The 19,777-nt window shown below is 38.1% G+C and overlaps 2 protein-coding genes across 4 annotated transcripts in view; one reads left to right on the top strand and one right to left on the bottom strand.

The window, feature by feature from the left end:
• CSPP1 (centrosome and spindle pole associated protein 1) overlaps positions 1-649 on the bottom strand; it is a 60,361-nt gene extending 59,712 nt beyond the window's left edge. For 2 of the 3 annotated variants that reach the window (XM_080582416.1, XM_080582418.1), the window contains exon 1: positions 526-649. The gene's annotated coding sequence lies outside the window, so the exon portion shown is untranslated. Of the gene's footprint in view, positions 1-92; positions 447-525 lie in introns of those variants that run through there. The other variant, XM_080582417.1, reaches the window with a different exon arrangement.
• An 8-nt stretch (positions 650-657) lies between these two features.
• Positions 658-14,052, top strand: COPS5 (COP9 signalosome subunit 5). The gene is made up of 8 exons (XM_080582434.1): positions 658-934; positions 1,036-1,270; positions 4,024-4,152; positions 5,823-5,888; positions 7,378-7,463; positions 9,709-9,820; positions 10,620-10,768; positions 13,649-14,052. Exons 1-8 carry the CDS (start codon positions 768-770, stop codon positions 13,731-13,733), a joined length of 1,029 nt encoding a protein of 342 aa, XP_080438560.1. The 5' UTR covers positions 658-767; the 3' UTR covers positions 13,734-14,052.
• Positions 14,053-19,777: the final 5,725 nt, after the last annotated feature.

The following is a 19,777-nucleotide window of genomic DNA, read 5'->3' as shown; positions in this document are numbered from 1 at the left end:
ACAACGTGTTTCGTAACTAGGAAGGGAATTAATGATCAAAGCATCAAGCCGGCAAGCCTCACGAGTTACCTCCTCTCGCCCTAAGAGTTTACCTCCTCCAGAACCCGTCTTTTGGGCCGAAAAGAAAACGATTTGGGGAAACCTTCGGGGACAGAAGAGGTTTATTTCTCCCACCGCGGCAGCTCGGCGCAACGCCTCTCCCCCTCCCTCGGCCTGCTGCTGCCACCCCAACCAAACCAAAACAAACCCAACCCAACCAAATCCAACCCAAACAAACCAAACCAAACCCGACCCGGCCCGGCCCGGCCCGGCCCGGGGCACCCTGAGGCGCTGCGGGGCAGCCCCCTCCCGGCGCGGCGCCCCGTTGTCAAGCAACGGCCGCGCACCCAGCGGCTCCCCCCGGGAGGCCGCCCAGGGCCCGCTGCCCCCCGGCCGGGGACGCCCGAGCCCTGCTCAGCTCCCCGGCCCCCCCACACCACCACCACCGGGGGGGTGCCCGACCCCCGGCCCCGCCGCCCCGCTCACCGGCGGCCGCCCTCCGCGCCCGTCGCCGCCTCCCCGGAAAGCGGCGGCCGGCGGCCGGCAGCGCCCCCTGCGGCTCCGGCGGGCCCCGCAGCGAGGACGGGCAGCCCGCCGCGGCCGCCGCCCGCTGGGGGCGCAGGGCTCCGCCGCTCCTCCGTGCTCCCCCAGCGGCTCCTGCTTCCGCCGGCGGCCGGGGTGAGGCCGAGCCGGGCCGGGCCGGGCCGGGCCGGGAGCTGGGGGGGGAGATGGCGGCGGCGGCCGGGGCGGGGAGCGGCAGCTCCGGGAGCGTGATGGCGCAGAAGACGTGGGAGCTGGCCAACAACATGCAGGAGGCGCAGAGCATCGACGAGATCTACAAGTACGACCGCAAGCAGCAGCAGGAGATCCTGGCGGCCAAGCCCTGGACCAAGGAGTGAGAGAGAGCGGGGCCGCGGGGCGGGTGGGCGGCGAGGGGCCGGGGCTCGGTCGGGGCCGGGGCCGTCGCTGAGCGCCCCGGCGGCCCCTCTCTTTCAGCCACCATTACTTCAAGTACTGCAAGATCTCGGCGCTGGCCCTCCTCAAGATGGTGATGCACGCCAGGTCCGGGGGCAACCTGGAGGTGATGGGGCTCATGCTGGGCAAGGTGGACGGCGAGACCATGATCATCATGGACAGCTTCGCCCTGCCGGTGGAGGGCACCGAGACCCGCGTCAACGCGCAGGCGGCCGCCTACGAGTACATGGCGGCGTACATCGAGAACGCCAAGCAGGTAAAAGCCGCTCCCCGCCGCCCGCACGGCTGCCATGCGAGCCCCTGCCCGCTCCCCGTGCTGCTCCGGCGGCCCGGTCGCTGTGTGCCTGCCCTAACGTGGCCGGGGAGCTGCGGCAGGGCAGCAGCACGGCCCCTGAGCACGCTGGTTTCCATGTCTGGAGGTCAGCAGGTGCCTGACTGCTTCCCTTCCTCACAACTTGGGTTGCTCCTTCCTCACAACTTGGGTTGCTCCTTCCTCGCGACTCGTCTTGCTCAGGAGGTGTTTCTGTGGCTGCGGCTGGTGGCTTGTCAGTGGAACAAGAAGGGAGCGTGTTTCTAAAATATCTGATGTGTCTTCTCTAAAAACAGTATGTGAAATTAAATATAACTTAGTAATTTTCTCACCAAAATATTTTATTATTTATAGATCAGGAATATGATACTTGTTTGCACCTTCTTGCTTTCTGAAGTCTCACTGCCTAGCAACTCTGCTGTTCTCTATATTTATAAACAAAACACATTTTTGGAGGAAAAAGCCACTGAAGGAATAAATAACTTCCAGTGCAACCTAATTATCCAGATTTATAATTCAGATATTGAGATAACCGACTCAAAGTCTGGCCCCACTTCCTCACCTTGTACTCCTAGACATGTCAGGTTAAGCCTCAGCATGCCGTAAAAAATCTTGCATGCAGAAGAGTGACAGAAATACAAACGTGCTCTGTGGCCGATCTAGAAACCAGCATGCTGGTATATCAGGGTACCTACTGGTACGCTTCTTCCAGTACAGGGCAATCTTACGCCATGAATAAGCATTGAAATCCCTCTTAACTGTCCAAGCTCAAATAGTTTGAGGCCTAGTTTATCCTTTGTTTTTCCTTTAATCCCAGAAGTATTATAAACCAGCTAAAATTAAAGGACCCTTACCAAGTCACTGGAGATAACACAGCAAGTATTTGGGTTGTTTTGGAGAGTTGTACTTAGATTCACAGCTTTATATCTAGTTAAAGATATTTAAATAAATGTGAATTAGGCTGGATCATAATGTTAGAAAAAAGTAAACAAAACAAGGGTAAGTATATTCTAGAGCTTTTTTGAGGGGAGGGAAGTAATTTGTCATCCCTGTTTATGAGAAAATTTCAAAATAATTTATTTAATCTGGTTCATTTTATCTGGAAACTATTGATGTCATGATTTTAATATTGCTGTTGCAGAAAAGTATGGAATATGAAAAGGTGTTTTTATCTAAAGATGTATTTTTACTATCCAGTTCTTAGGTAGAAATGATGAGTTTCAATTTAATAAGTATATAGCATAATATGAGTATTTCTATATACAATTACTTCATTAGATTTTGAAAACAGCCCAGGTTTATAGGGGAGCACTCATTTGATAGGAAATATTTTTTATGATTGTTTGTATTGTGCAGTTTTGTGTATAACTTCACTATTTTGAAATTGAACTTGTGTGCAAATACAATAATTCAGCTTTACTGGTGCTCTGACAGAGTTTGCATGCTGACTGTTCGTGTTTGATTTTGGCAAGGAGTTGTGCCTGGAATAACTTTTTATATTAGATTGCAAGTTGATAATATCCACCCTGCATAGGTACTTTACAGAAGCCAATGTTCCAGTTATTTGTTTCTCTGTCGGCAGGATCTGATATAGCCATGGTTTAAAAAAAAGAAGTGTTAGTTGGCTTTGAAAAATAATATATGTGCTTTAGTGTGCTGTTGTTCTCTTTGACTCTCTTAAATGAGAGTTGCAAGAAAATATAAATATTATTCACCAATTCAAAAACAAAATAAACATTCAGTTCGGTAGGTAGTTTGTGCGTTCTGTCTCATCCCGACGTACTCAGTATTTGGCAAAATCAAGCAGCTGATATATTGGAACATGCAACGCTCGGTTAAGAACTGGCACGTAGGGTAGTCAGACTAAAGTCATTCAATTCAATATTGAACAGCCAGTAAACAAATCCTGATGAATTACAAACTTAGGTGCAGTGGGTGTTTGTTCTCCTTGATGAACCATGGTATGGTTTTTTTGTTGTTGTTGTTGGTTGCTTGCTTTTTTCTTTTTTTTTTTGGGGGGGGGGGGGGGGGGGCAGGGAAGGGTACTTTAAGAGTTATCCAGCAGTATTATTTGGAAACTTCTACTGTGAGTTTTTCTGCTCCTAAAAATCTCAAGAAATCATCTTTTGGCTTTCACAGCATACTGTGGCAATGAATTCTGTCACTTTTGGTGGTCAAAAATACGCATCTTTTTAAGTTGCTATTTTTTAAACCTGCCAATGATCTCACTACATGCCTCTGAGATGTGTTACTGTACTAAATAGTGAACATTTATTCTCTACGAACTTACTATACGTTATATGAGATTATATATACTTGCATCATGTTGACCCCCAAAAAATTTCTCTTCCACACTGACAAGGCTTTGCTTACTTCCCTTAGCATGTGGAGTCTCTTCTGCATTTCAGCTGTCAGTGAAGTTGTTACTGGGTCCATGGAGCTGAAATTCTTTGTTTCGTGGTAGTATATAACAGCATAGAGTAGTTATGACAGCAAATACTACGTAATGTATGGTTTTTAGAAAATAGTTCAGCAAAATAAGCTGTGTATTTAGTATTTAAGTTAGCATAGCAGACTCTTGCGTATATTCTTGTTTTTATTCTTACTGCGTTGTAGTATGCTGGCAGGCCCAGCAGAGGGCAGCCGATACTTTAAGGATGGAAATTAACACTGGATTTGTTTTCCTTCGCTGCTGCTAGGTCGGTCGTCTAGAAAACGCAATTGGCTGGTATCACAGTCACCCTGGCTACGGCTGCTGGCTCTCTGGGATCGATGTCAGTACTCAGATGCTTAATCAGCAATTCCAAGAACCCTTTGTAGCAGTGGTTGTAAGTACTGTCTGATAGTTGATAAAACTGCAAAGCAAATTATGCTGAGAAGGGAATAACTTTAGGGTTTTTGTCCATGAACAGTCTAGTAGTGTGTGTTGTGCATGATGGAAGTGTTAGTTCCAACACTTAAATCAGTTTCAACCCTTTTGCTTTGTTGGCCACATGCTGGTCAAACCAGTAGTCTTGTTCTTTGAGGCTGTTTTCACTGCATTGTTCCACATGTTGTAGTTCTGCACAAATCTATATGCTGCTCTTAACTTGAGGATGGTACTTCTGCAGAAAATGCAGTGAGTAATCCATATTTAACCTCCTACAATATAACAAAACTCTGGTTTTGTTCTCTTGGGTGCCTCTTCCATAGGACTGGAGGAAAGCATTTTCACAGAGTTCTGTTACTTTGAAGCTAAAATGCCTTTTAGATGAAATGAATGGCATAGTACAAGGTAGAAGATTCTAGGAAGCCTTTGAAGAAAAAATCTGAAGAAATCCTTCAGGCTCTTCAGTTCTTCCAGGCATCAGATCACATTTTAAATCAAAGTAAACCTTACAAGTACGACTTGTACACCTGTTGGTACTGAAGGCAATAAGGGAAAAAAGACTGAAGTTAGTGAGAAAGAAAGGATATAACTCTGGTAGAATTACATTACACAAGGATAGATCACCCCTAAGAAATATTTCCAGCATGTGAGTTCCCCTATGTTATGACATCATAGGGGAATCATATGTCATAACATAACCATATGTTATGACATTTCACAGATACAGAACATTTCCTTTTTCTTTTTTTCTTTTTTTTTCTTTTTTTTTCTTTTTTTTTCTTTTTTCTTCTTTTTTCTTCTTTTTTCTTCTTTTTTCTTCTTTTTTCTTCTTTTTTCTTCTTTTTTCTTCTTTTTTCTTCTTTTTTCTTCTTTTTTCTTCTTTTTTCTTCTTTTTTCTTCTTTTTTCTTCTTTTTTCTTCTTTTTTCTTCTTTTTTCTTCTTTTTTCTTCTTTTTTCTTCTTTTTTCTTCTTTTTTCTTCTTTTTTCTTCTTTTTTCTTCTTTTTTCTTCTTTTTTCTTCTTTTTTCTTCTTTTTTCTTCTTTTTTCTTCTTTTTTCTTCTTTTTTCTTCTTTTTTCTTCTTTTTTTCTTCTTTTTTCTTCTTTTTTCTTCTTTTTTCTTCTTTTTTCTTCTTTTTTCTTCTTTTTTCTTCTTTTTTCTTCTTTTTTCTTCTTTTTTCTTCTTTTTTCTTCTTTTTTCTTCTTTTTTCTTCTTTTTTCTTTTTTCTTAAGTTGAAGCAGAGTATTAATAAATGTGTTATCAAGGAGGCTCCTTTGTTAGTCTTTTTTCTCTTCCACCAAAATACAGTAGGTTGCATAATGCTCTTTCTTAGCTCTAGTGGTTATAATATTAAAATGTGGATTTTTATTATGGTTTGTTGCTTGCTTTAGGTGGGATTTCTTTAAAGTATTTGGGAAAGAGAGGAAATTAGTTTGAAAAAATGGCCCATAGCCATTGATATTCCCTCTGTTTAGAGTCTCACACAAATGGATGCCAACTGAAAAAGTACTGTTAATGACTAAACTAAACCAATTTGCACTAATTATGCTTCTGAAATGCAATTGCTATTAATTTATGCCTGTAATAGTTCATAAAACGTTACATAACAAGCATTGCCTGTATTTTTACAGATTGATCCAACAAGAACAATATCTGCAGGAAAAGTAAATCTTGGCGCGTTTAGGACATATCCTAAGGTAAATATTTAAAATAATCTAGTGCATGATCGCAAGATCAATAAACTGTCTTTAAATAAGTAATTGATTGTAAAGATTAGTGGTTTGTTCATCTAACAGTTTGATTTACTTTGCTGTGCTATATATCAGTGTTCATTCTAGAAGACATGTTGACATGCTGGTTATTGTGTGTCTTTGGACATTCATTACCTTTAGAAAGGTTGACTTCTATTTTGTTCATAGATTTTTGGCAGCCTTAAATCAAATAGACTGTCTAGATAAGAAAGCTGTCCTAAAATTATATCTCTTAATATATAAGTTTTTTAATGGATATAATTCTAGGTGACATTCATTAAAGTATTTGTTAATATTTTTCTATCATTTTTAGACCTAAAACATGCTACTAAAATTTTGACATTATGTGTTGTAATTTGCTTTTCATTTTAGAAAAATATCATTTGAAACTTTCTACTTAAATCTTTTAAATAAATACTATGAATCTTCACAAAGTAATGTACAAAAGAGGTTAATTAACATGGAAGAGTTGGGCTAAAAACTAAGAAATCACATAAATAGTGGAGATCTAGATCTCCAAATGCAGTCTTTTGTTGATACTTCTGACTCATACAATTGTGCTATTTTATTTCAGTCTAATAAAGTTCAGCTGTATTGTTCAAACTTCCAGTTATCGTTGGCTTATCAAGAACATTAGTGTGTCATTCAGTAAAACTGTAACTAACAAAATGTTTATGAGAGGTTCCCACTTGCATTCAAGCATTATTTTTGTGTTGATAAATATACAAAAGATTTCCTTAGAACAATTTGTGATTCAGAAGAGGATTCACTTCGGTTGGCAAAAACACTTCATAAATGCTTTGAGTGTTTGCACAGGGAAGAATCCTGTGCCTGAAAACCAAATCCTATATAGAAAATGCATATTTTGTATTTGCACAGAGGGTATTTATAAATGCACGAAGGGTATTTGTTAGGGAGTGTTCTGTGAGCAGTTCCTGCCTAATCAGTAGCTGTGAGGGGCACCATCTTGACTAAATAAGTAACTGAAGTTTTAGGTATCCTTAGGGCATATTAAAGGCATGTTTTTTCCCTCTTCTCATACCTTCTATCTTCTTTCCAAAGAGGATTGAAATCACTTCCAAGAAAGATAGAAAAGTCTTATCTTAGAAACTCTTCATTTCTCTTATCTAAGAAATGATCTAACCATAACATACCACATAAACTGTTAGAAAAAGGTGAACTATGACCACCAGGTTGCTTCCAACATGCTTTTCAATAGACCTGCAAATACAGTAACTTCTAGTAAAGCCAAATGTACACCTGAGATCCAAGAAAATCCCAAATTTCAGACTACCAGGGGAAATTTCATTTACCTTAGGAAAGTATCTTCCTTTGCATAAACGAGAACGTTGTGAAGTGCTTTCGAAGAGCTTAGTCATTTTGAGAAGTCCTAATCTTACTGTGTCATCTCTGCCCTTTCTTTGTTTAATTTCAGGGGTATAAGCCTCCGGATGAAGGTCCCTCTGAATACCAAACTATTCCACTTAATAAAATAGAAGACTTTGGTGTACATTGTAAACAGTAAGTAACATAAAAATTACTAACTTCAGCACAAGTTCTCTCTCTCCCCTTTTTTTTTAATATAGCTTAGTGATTCATTATGGAAAACTGCATTTCTTGGAGTGTTTCAAATCTTGAAGTTCTTTGTTGCTTTAGCAGTGTTGGTTTTGTGGAAAAGTGTAACTGTCGTTTATCAGAAGATACTTAAAAGGAGAACTGTTTTAAAGATGAAGTTACTTTTAACCTGGTTAAAAGCTTTAGCAGCTGGTTCTTGAACACTTCTAAGTGGTGGTGCTTTCTTAGGGCAAGGAGGAAAGGGTCAGATGTAGATACAGCAATAGGACTAGGTAGACTTATCTTGCTGCTCTTCTGAGCAGTGGCAACTGCAGTGCCTCTCTTTATCCTGCAGTTACATGGCTGCAGTTTTTCAGTCGTGTTTCTGGTAGTATTGGAAGGTGGAGCTGCTTCACAGATAACTTCAGCAACAGGAAGCATTGCTGCTTCATCTCTCCTGCTAGTTTAGTTTCCATGAAAAAGCAGTTTAATTTTAACCATTCTTCTATCCCCAGCTGTGTGTTCCTTACTCCATACGTACATTTACATGCTTGGCAAGACACTTGTTTTGCCAGGTCACTCTCCTGATCTGATCCAACTTGTGGCAGCACACGCATTCTTGCTGGTTAAGCTCTGGTAGGGTGGAAAACAGAGGCAGATGGTGAAGATGAAGGTTTGGAAAGAACAGCCAGGGAAAGCTTGGGACCGCTTCTTCCAGTAACAGAGCCTGGTTTTGGGTCTGTCTTCAGATGTTTGACAAGCAGTACAGCTTAAGCAACTGTGTACAGAACACTTCAAGATGTCATTGACACCAGCATGTCTTGTAGGCTGTTGCCTATATTTTTTTCATGGTTTTGGTGAATGGGTATCTGTTCTTCAGTGCATTTATAGTTCATGTAGAGTTTGACCCTGAAGAGATGAACTTAGAACAAATAAGAATTGATTTTCTTATATCATTTGAGAAAAATATAGAACAGTAGCCATACAGAAATCTTCGTTGAACTGTAATGTTTCTGTCATTTCAGAGTAGTTATTGTAAATCCGGCATTGCCCAGAAGTCCACACTTCTATGTATGAGAGGAAGCTTATGTTTTGTCCTTTTTTTATTAGAGGTGGTCTAACAAACAAATGATTCTTTTTTATTTTTTTATTATTTATTTATTTAAGTTGGTAGTGTTTCTCAGGAAGCTGACATATGTTAGAAGCTATTTTTTTGAAGTTACTCTGTTTGGAATGCCAGTGACTAATGATTGCTTTGTAGTAACAGTCTGGATAATCTTAGTCAAACTTCTCTGCCTTAATTGGTATTTAATGTCCAATGTGAAACTGCATCCATTTAGTCTTTTTAAGTTCACTGCATTATTTCTCACGTGAGTTGGATTTCTTACTTTGAATCTGGCACACATTTCTTTGAACGAACTGACTTCATTTTTCTTAGCATATGTGAAATAAGGCTATCTGTCACATAAGGATAGTCTATCTAAGACTTTCTATCACAGAAATATTAAAGTGTGGTGTTGTTGGTAGACTGTAAAGCATTGTTATTGCAGATGGAATCTCTTAGAGAAATGTCAAGCAAAGTAACTTTCCAGAGAAATCAAAATATAATAGGACTGTTACTACCCTTCTGAATTTCCCAATCAAAATAAAATTTAGCATTTGGCTTTCATGTTGCTGTAATTCGCCTACACAAATGATTTTGCGTAACTCAGCTTTCTATCTGCTTTGTCATTTCTTGTGAATTCTGTAGCATCAGTAAAGCCTGACTTTCAAAATAAATGTGATAGAACTTAAGATTATTTGTCTGTTAGTAACATTTGCTGTTATCAGATGTCCCTAATGGAATTAGAGGTGAGATATATGTAATCAGTCATCTATTAAAAAAAAATTACTGTACTGAAGATCCCAAGCATGGGACATCATTGCATTGTACAAGAAGTTGTTAGGAAATTAATAAAAACACTTGCAGTCTCCTAAATAGAACACAGTGTATGCATGGGGATAATGTAAACCTGCATTAAAGCTATAAATGAAATACTTATGGAGTATCTTGTAAAGTTAGAATTGGAACTGGGGTAACTTATCATTTAGTGCTTTGAATTTCTGCAGATACTTGCCACTGATAAGAACTTTTTCAGAGAGACATCATATGGGTGTCAGAGCCAAACAAGATACATGGAAGCTTATCTTGTGTGCATGTTTGTTTTTAAAGGTATTATGCTTTAGAAGTCTCTTACTTTAAATCATCTTTGGATCGTAAATTGCTTGAGCTTTTGTGGAACAAATACTGGGTGAACACTCTCAGTTCTTCAAGTTTGCTTACTGTAAGTACCACAGTATGCTATTTTGTGCATACGTTTAATTCATTAGTGCTGAAAGCCAGACCCTGTACTGTAAAATGCTTACTGGGACACTAGTAGGTCATATAGTTTCCACATTAAGGTTCTGTTTGTCACATTTAAGCAATAAAAGAAGGTTTCCCTAATCATAAATATTTAAATGTTCCTTATATCTGCTCTTTAAAAGTAAAAGGTGGGAATAACTTATATATAATTTTACTGAGTTCTGTATAAATTTAGACTTTGTCTTGTTTAAGACAAAGTGTTTACCTTTTAACCTTATAATACTTGACAGTACTGTAACGAATAGTATGCCTTAAAATAATATCATTGAAGAAGTAAACACTTCTTTTGTGGCTGTTTCTTTTTTTTTTTTTTAATACTTAATAGATGGAATTGTTAAAATGAGGTTGCAAGAGAAATACTGAAGGTAGATCTTCAATGGAAAAGTGCAGCATCAAAACCTTCCTTCTGCAAAAGCCAATTTGAAAACTTTTCTCTGAGCCAAAGTCTGCTGAGTTTTACTTTCACTTTCTTGGTCCCCTTACTTAGGGAGTGGGTGAAAAGTGGGTGCCAATTTCAGTCTGAGTGTTTCTCAGCTGTTCAGCTCCTGCTCTCTCAACCACCACTCCTGTACCACTCATGTTCTGTAGTACTGAAATTGCAGATACAGGTTAAAATGTGCAGTACTTGAGACTCTTTTCAGGTGTTGTTGATTTTTGTATATAAATGTTTGAATTTATGGCTTAGAATTCAATACGTTTATTGCTGTCTTTCTCCAAAGAATGCTGACTACACCACTGGCCAGGTCTTTGATTTGTCTGAAAAACTAGAACAGTCAGAAGCTCAGCTTGGCCGGGGCAGTTTTATGCTGGGTTTAGAAACTCACGATAAGAAATCAGAAGACAAACTTGCTAAAGCAACAAGAGACAGGTAAGATAATGCATGCATTCCCTGTTTTAAAAAAAAAAATGTTATTTTGTTTTATTACCAAGACTTTAATTGTAGCCTACCAATTAAATTGTAACCTAAAAGATTATGGATAGGAATGATTAGATTCTAGGTAAAAATGAGACCAATTATTTCTGAAGGTTTAAGAAAATACTTGTGTAATACTTTTATTTAAAAATCAAGAACTTCCCTTTTTTCATAATTCTTAATACATCTTTTTTCTCACAGATGGGGAAGGGTGTTTTTTGTTTGCTTTTTGCGTTTTTGTTTTTAAGAAGCAAGTTACAGAAATTGTAGCCTTTACATTTCACCACCTTGCCTGCCAGCAAATACTATTACCAGCTACTAATTGTCTGTTAATGAAATTACAACCATGGGGTACAGAGCATTATTTCAAAGGAATCATAGTGTTTTCCCTTAGTGTTCCTTACATGCGTGTTTGTAATTATCTCTCTTGTTTGTTAGTTTTGAAGTATAAAAGTGAACATAAATGGCTTCTCACAAATACATCTCTCTCCAAATGAACAGTCAAGTGATACGTGTGCTTAGAATATATAGGATTATAGTCACCATTTTTTCTGAGTAAAATCTTCTTAACAAAGAGTAGTAATATCCAACAGAAGTCATACAATATCTTGGGCTGTTCAACAACATTGTATTTGGCACATTCTAGACTCCGAAAACAAAAAGTACCTGCTAATATAAACTCTGGGCAATCTATGGAGAATTCAGGAATACATAAGATTCACCTGCATGCTTCTTAAAAATGTTCAGAGTGGGATATGATTCAATTTAATAAGGAACAGCTGTATAGAATCACTTGGAACAGGCAGCAAAAATTGAATAAAATCTGGGATGTTCTGATTTTCAGATTTGGAGGTTTCTGGTGCTCTTTCTCATCCTTTTATCTTGAATAATTTTATTTTCATTGTGCTTTTGTTTGTTTGTTTGTTTTCCTTCATGTTGGCAGTATGTGCCACAGGACAAACTTTACTAAGGAACAAACTCTGATTTTTGAGGTACCAGATGAGTAGTGAGTTTAATGGTGGGTGGGGAAAAAAAGGAAGCCTTACGTAAAGAGACTGATTTTTAAATAAATGACTTTGGGCAGGTTTAGGAAGATCTTGCTCAATACAACTCAGCTGAACGCAGACTTGGCCTTAAAGAGCGTGAGTCTGAAACGCTGCTGTTGGTCAAGGGCTTGTTTCACCATAGGCAGCAAGGGGATGCACGCACATGTAATCTGGTCATTACTAAGCAGAACCGGAGCTGCTGTTGTGCCAGTGTGTTCTGTGTCCTTTTATGGAAAGTTAATAGCTCTGACAAGTTTTCCAACAAGCATGGTTGAGCTGGGTGGGTTTGTTTGTTTGCTTTTTGTTTTTTTTGCTTTTGTCTTTGTAGAAGCTAATACCCACTGAGGCAACTTCACTTGCAGAGCACCCTTCCAATGAAGTTAAGGCTGTTGCTAATTCATGTTAAGTGATACTTTCCAGTTCCTGCTGTGAAACAGTTACAATAGCAACACTTTAAAGATACTGGAAAGAGGGGGTTGCTGATGTGTTTTTGCCTTTGATTTTCATCTGCATGGTGTCCCAAAAGATTGACAGCATTTTATTTTCAAATTGTAAGAATTGAAAAAGTATTTTTGCATCACCCTATCATTACTGTTTCTTGCAGCATTTGCAGACATTTTTCTTTCCTGTTTTTGTTCTTAGTAGTTAGTTTATAAATTGTAAGACTGGAAGAGATTGCTGTTGTCTTTCTTCAGTGCTGCTTTCCTCTGCAACATAGGCTACCTTAGTTCCCAGAATTAATTATAACACTTTTAAAGATGCACCTTTTTCTTCAACTAATAATCTTTCCTCTGAAAAGATAAAATCATTTGTCCTAATAAAAGAGAAAAAAGCCAGGAGTAGCCTGGTGGGTGCACCAGAACAATTGATTCATTGACACCTAAATTATCCTTAGGGTAAATAAGGTTGCAAAGCTTGCTAAAAGCTGAATAAATATGTTGATTGGGTGTACTTGTTATAGGAGATAATATTGTAAGATATTAACATAAAGCTACTTACACTTGGCTATATGAAATGTTCTGTTTCTGTACACACACGTTACTGAGAGCAGTTTTATGAGAGTACATATTCATTGGCCAAACTGTGCTCCAAACTGGCCTCCTTTGCCTAGGATTGCTTGATCTGTCTAGTAATAATTTACCCCTATTCTTCATGCCTTCAGTGATGACACATCTTTTGTATTTTTTAAGATATTTTTGTTAGTTTGACAGTACATTCCTCTAAATCAGGCATTGAATTAAACTTGGATCAATAGGAATCCTCTCAGCTGTCTTATTTTTTGAAAAATATACATATTACATGTTTTTACCTGATGAGCTCTATAAACTCTTCCTTGAATGTTCCCTGTAAAACAGTTTCTCTGGGGAGCTCTGGTTACCATATGTTACTGGCTTGAGCTTGGACAAAGGAGATAAGGTAGAGAACACGGGCAGCCTTCAGTTATTGACAGAAGCTGGTAGCTCTCATCACCCAGGATTTTGGGGGAATTTTTTTGTTCAGATGACCACAGCACTCATTTTCTATTGTTAATGTAAGATGTCCTGAACTGCTAGACAAAGTTTTTTGGGGTTGGTCTTTGTGTCAAAAGACCAGAGCTGGTCAGTTGGCTTTTCAAAGCTATTGGCAACAATGGCTAAATTGCTGTGTGTGTGACTTTTCCTTTCTGGGCAGTTGGGAAGATTCATGGGGTTATGGGCACCCTGAACTTCCAAAACAGCTGAATATCTTCAAATAAAATGACAGTGGAGTTCGGTGTTTAGCCAACATTGAATTTATGCTTGTTTTTCAGCTGCAAGACCACCATAGAAGCTATACATGGATTGATGTCTCAGGTTATTAAGGATAAACTTTTTAATCAAATTAATATAGCTTGAAGTGCATCGCCAGCTGATATGCATCTCCAAAACAGAAAAAGTCATGGTTTCTTTCACTTGGACTTGTTCAATTTGGGAAACAGAGCTGGAGTGGAAAATTATTCATTTAATTTGTAGTACTTTAATATTTCCCACCTGTCTGACCAGTTTTAAAGAACAAAATGTTCTGAAATGTAGTTTAACTTTTTGTTCTTTATCATAAAACACAACCAGTTTGGAGAATTGTTCCAAAATTAAAATAAATGTGACTTTTACTGGATTTTGCTCTTAGGTATTTATCTCCATTATCCAACTGCAATAAAACAATTTAAAAAATGAACGAGTGTTTGGGGGACTGAATTTTTTGGCAAACATTAATCTCTTTTTCTTATTGTTCCACAGAAAAGTTCTATCCACTTAGATTAAATGGGTAACCTATGCATTATAAGAAGTTTGTGTCTCAGATTTTCATTTCTATGTTTAATTTTAAGAACTGAAATCCAATTTGATGATCTTCTAACAAGTTACTAAATTTAATGGAGCCATTCCTGGTTTAGTTTTACCAGCCTAGCCAGAAATGGTTTCTTCTCACCCTGAAGAAACATTTGTGCATGATACAACAATATTTTACTTCTAGCTTCACAGTTATGATGGACATTTTATATTTCTAGGTAGTCAAATTACAAACAGGCAGTGAAATTATGAAACTAACAAGAAGTTTACATAGTGCTGTTTTTCTCCTGCTTGCCATCTATTGCTTGTTGTAGTCACTTGCTGCCTGCAAAGGACCAAGATGAAAAATTAGTATCTCTGAAATATGAGTTAGCTTAATTTAGGGCCACAGATACTAAAATGCATTAATCATAATTGTTGCCTTACAACATGGTGCCGCTGCAGGGCTGATCCAAGTTTGTTTTGGAGGTTTCCATACTGCATTTCAATAATTCAAGATGTTTGGATTTCTTTTAAGTTTTTATCCTTAATCCTGAGTTTCCTGGGTTTTTTGGAATGTTTACTTTTGGGATAATTTATAACATGCTTTATACAATATGCCATTATGCTTTATACCTTCAGTAACTAATATTCCTTTTCAACCTTAACTATGCCTTGATGTGGGTCTTGTTTTTGTTTTGGTCTGGAAATTTTAATAGCTATTACTCATTTGGGGCTTTTCATTCAAATGGATTCCAGTGTATTTGAAGCTAAGATGCAAGTTATACAATGGAAACATCATTCAGCAAGGAAATACAGATACCCTGAAGCAGAAATTCATCAAGAGTTTTAAAGCAGCAGCATCTAACAGTTTAGGAAAAATACATTTAATCAGGGCTAGTCAAGCTCAGATAATTATCAGATGTGCAGTTTGATACATGGATGATTTTATGTTTCTTCCAGCATGGCAGTGGTGGCGGGGAGGCAGGAGAAGAATGCTTTGGTGTTTTAATATTCAAGGTTATTAATTTTTCTGGGAATGGCAAGAACAGCCTTCCATACAAGCAAGCATAATACAAAAGCCCACAGTAGTACCTTTGAAGGAAGACATTGCCATGTACCTAGCCAGTAATTTTCCCTACTTTCTCTCTTCCATAGGTGTTTTGAGACTTAAATTGTAGTATAGAGCCATTGTCCCACTTAGTATGTGAATACTTCATGAAGTATCCAACTTTTGTGAGATAGATACCTACTTGTAACCCGGGTTATATTTCCCACCCTATAGGATTCTCTTTGTGTAACATGGTCCAAAAGTTTTGGATATATCTAGCGTCCACCTGAAATATAAAATAATAGTTTAATCTCATATTAGCCTACTAGGCATATTTAAACTGTCCTCATTTACAATAGCCACGAGCAGAAATTTAACACACGTAGGCTTACAATGAATGTTTTTAGTCACAGTCGGCTTTATAATATCAATTTGTCTTATTAACTATAGCAATATTAATTCCCTTAAATGCTGATGTAAATAAAGTTGTCTGTTAAGTTACTTGCTTTGTTGCTTGCTGAGCACAGTGTTATAACCAAATTTACAATTATCCATGAGTTTGGCTATACCTGTGGCCTGTACAGGACCCTTTTTGCAGTGTTCAGGAATTCCCTTGTCTTTGATCAACCATTGTTAATGCTAGCAATATTCCAAACTCTGCCTTTTACGGAGATCAGAACTCTGTTTATTGAAAATGGCTACCACAAGTGAGTAATCAAATATGTCCACACATACAGGGATCCTAAACAATGGAGAATCATTCAGGTATAGGAAGTATACCATAATTCTAACAAGAAGTTTGGGGACTCGGAAAAAAAAATGCTGGAGTAAAGGTGTTCTTGAGAATTGTACATGTTGTATATCAACGCTATACAAATACGTACATTAATTCTTTCACGCTTGCACCCACTTCTTCGTTTTTGAGCAATATCACAATTTATTAAGTAGCCCCATACCTCACATTCATGCCAGGCCAGAAGAAATGTTCCTTGAGCAAGGGACTCATTTTCTTTGCCTTCGGTGGTAGTTTATGCACACAATCTCAGATTAAATAGAACGAGCCCTTTTAATCTTCCTATTTGATAGATGAAGCTTAACTTTCTTGCACTTGTGTCTTTGTAAAACTTTGTGTCTCGTTTTGGACATTTTGTTTTTACCTCAACCTGCCTTGTCCTTCATGAAATTTCAGAGAGGCAAACTGTTCCTACAGATACAGTAATAGCCTTTGAAGTTTTAAAGTTGCCATGAGCTTGGGCACCGGATCACTCTTGCACAGCAACAGTACATTGCTCCAAGGCACACAGTGTTTGTGTAGTACTTCTCAATTTAGTATGAACTGTAACGCCAGTTCTGTTGCAGTTTGCTCACACAAATTTGTAGGAAAGTATTTTCTTCTTTATTTTATTTTCCAATTGTTAGTGTAACCAGCTTACTAGACAGCAGCAAGGTAATAGGACCAGTTTGGGTTCTGAGGGTTACTTGGAGTTCCTATGGTACTGTATATATGGACATTTATAGCTTCATAGCTGTACCCCAAGTAGTCCAAATCAGAATTGGACTCTCATGCTGCTAACATAGTATGTTAATGTAAAATATTTAAAGTATTTATTGAAATCCTAATATACAAGATTTTGCATATCATACCATAAACTAAGTTAAGATAAAATGACAAAAGCAAATGCTTTCAAGAATCCAAAAGTAGACAAAATTTCAGTACTAAAGAGTTGAGCTAGCATTGTTTTAAGGGTGCAAGTCCCTAAGAGGTTAAAATTACTAAAATATGTAGTGATAATATATAAGATTAATTGCATGCATGTAGGATTTTTTTTCAGCTTGTGTCAAGTCTTAAAGAGCAGACATCAGAGAGCCTCCAGTTGGTTGAAGGATTTTTCTGGAGTTAAAAACAATTATGCTAAACCTTTAAGGAATTAATGAAGTAACATGTTCCTCAGGGTGTATTTTTTATGAGCTGTAGTTTTACTTTTCAGAACCTAGGAATAATATCCATAAGGAAATATGTAATTTAGGAACGTTAATTTTGACCTTCAGATGAAACTTCTAACATATGAAATATTTGCTGTGACATTTGGTTTGTTTTTAATTATGAAAAATTGCTTCATACAGGGCTTTCTGAAAACTACAGTATTCTGGGAAGTAGCATGGTCCACTGGATAGGTCATAGGACTCCATCTCAGGAGAATTGGGTTTTCTTCCTGACTTCTCACAAGCCAGGATTGCATAAACTTTAGCAAAGCGTTTTTGCCAGAGCAAGTGTCTGTTTTCCTCTCTATGAAATAATGAGACTGATCTTAAAAATACAGATGAAAAAGGATATGCAAGTATTATCATTTTACGTACTAAAGGTCATCGCTACATCTCCAGTTTGACAGATATTAACCACCTCAACTAGCAAGTCTCAAAAATACTGTTAGCAAAGAATGTTTATTGTATTTTGCATAGTTTGTTTAGATTATCTTGGATAGGAAGTGCTTAAGCCCTTTGAGGGGATTATAAATATACTTTTTAGGAACTCTTCATTTTCAGCTGAAACATGCATTCAACTCCTATGCAATTTGTCCATCATTTCCTGTGTGAATTTCTCTGTTGTAGACACAATTACCTTAGGGCTTGTGTATAACTGCAGTGGCATTACTTTATTAAAAATTGAAATTAACTTATGTGCCTGCATCTAATGGCATGTAGTAATTTAGTTGTAATTTAGTAATTACAACCATCTGAACTTTTTTCTCCAGCTGAAGACAAGTTGCCTTCACTTACACATCACTGGAGGTTAGAATGAAGCTTGTATTTTTAATCTGTTCCTAAGGAAGATATTGTCAGTCGTCCCACGACACTGAAGATATAACTGGAGAAATGTGGAGGTACTAAATCAGCAGATATCCCCTCAACTTAAGTGAGATTTGTGCATTTTGTATTGTGATACAAACTCCAACCAGCTCCTCATTATACTTTTTTTTTTGTGGAACATCTACCTTTTCCTTTTTAAAAAATCTTATGACAATTAGGTAAAAATCTCAAAGTGGCCAAAATGGTTTAACACAAATATTTACATAAAAGCCAGGGACAAGTAACATGTAGATAACAACTTACATCTCTTTAAGAACAAAGAAGAATGACTGTGTGAATACTCACATTCACTCGCTATATAGTGTTTGACAAACTAATGCTGAGATACCAGTACATCTTCTGACTGTTTCTGAATATTAGCAGCATAGAGTAAGTTTTAGTTTCTCTTCCTAGTTCATCTACCAAACTTCGTAACAATATTTGGAAATCTGTTATCTTGTACAGCTCTGTCTGGTGCTAAAGTGACAGCACCAGAATGGCTATTCTCTCTATGGTGAAAACTAAAAGGGCGTTTTCATTTATTTTGCTTATCTTTGGAGACTGAATCTTGCATTTCCCAAATCAACATTGTAGTCTCTGCTGGAGGTAAGATACAATGTTTATAAAGACACATTATAAGCATCATGAAGATGCTTATAACAAAGATAGGTTTCTAACAACTTCATTTTTACTTCCAGGCTCTAATATATTTTAATGCTGGTGTTGGACCAGTTTTAATTTTATTTTAGTTGTATTTGCAGAAATCATTTTAGAAACTTTTGTAACAGCAATCTGTTTCATTTCATAGAATCTTAAAATGGTTTGGGTTGGAAGGGACCTTAAAGATCACCCAGTTACAAAGCCCCTGCCATGGGCAGGGACACCTCCCACCAGACCAGATTGCCCAAAGCCCCATCCAGCCTGGCCTTGAACACCTCCAGGGATGGGGCATCCACAGCTTCTCTGGGCAGCCTGTGCCAGTGCCTCACCACCCTCTGAGTGAAGAACTTCCTCCTAACATCTCATCTAAACTTCCTGTCTCAGTTTAAAGCTATTCCCCCTTGTCCTATCACTACACCCCCTGACACAGAGTCCCTCCCCAGCTTTCCTGTAGGTACTGGAAGGCTGCTGTAAGGTCTTCCCGGCGCCTTGTCTTCTTCAGGCTGAGCAACCCCACTCCCTCAGCCTGTCTTCATAGGAGAGGTCACTTCAGAAAATTTCTCTCTTAGCTTAGGTTTTGCTTAGGCTTGCACAGTTCTGTTGTTATCAGCAGTCAGTATGAGCAAAATTGTTATCCAACCCCAAACAGAAATTAGATCGAAAAAGGAATAAAATCAATTAATGACAACTACCCAATGAAGATCTTGTAATCTCCACTGGAAGGATGCTAAGAAGAAGGCACTGTGGGGAAACAGCTCAAAACTGGTGCTTCTCAAACTTGCCCAGCACAGGGAATTGGGTTGGGTTTATGCAAAGAAGACTCTTAAGGTGTTTTATGTCCATAGAAATAAATTTCAGTTCAATGTTCCAATCTAGAATTGTGAGAATTACAGCCATCTATGATTTTATACAGGTATTTCCAAAAGCTGTTTTGAAGACAAAGACTTCTTGTACTCAGCCAAATTACTGCCATACTGGAGAGTACACAGATGATTGTTTAATACTCCATGCCACTAGATGAGAATCCTATTTCAGATCTTAATGAATAAATATTCTCTCTGAAACTTCTCATAGC

Source organism: Anser brachyrhynchus (assembly GCF_964034855.1).
Source record: "Anser brachyrhynchus genome assembly, chromosome: 2".
NCBI lineage: Eukaryota > Metazoa > Chordata > Aves > Anseriformes > Anatidae > Anser > Anser brachyrhynchus.
The sequence above is the reverse complement of the archived record's forward strand: the minus strand, read 5'-3'. Positions and strand labels throughout refer to the sequence as shown.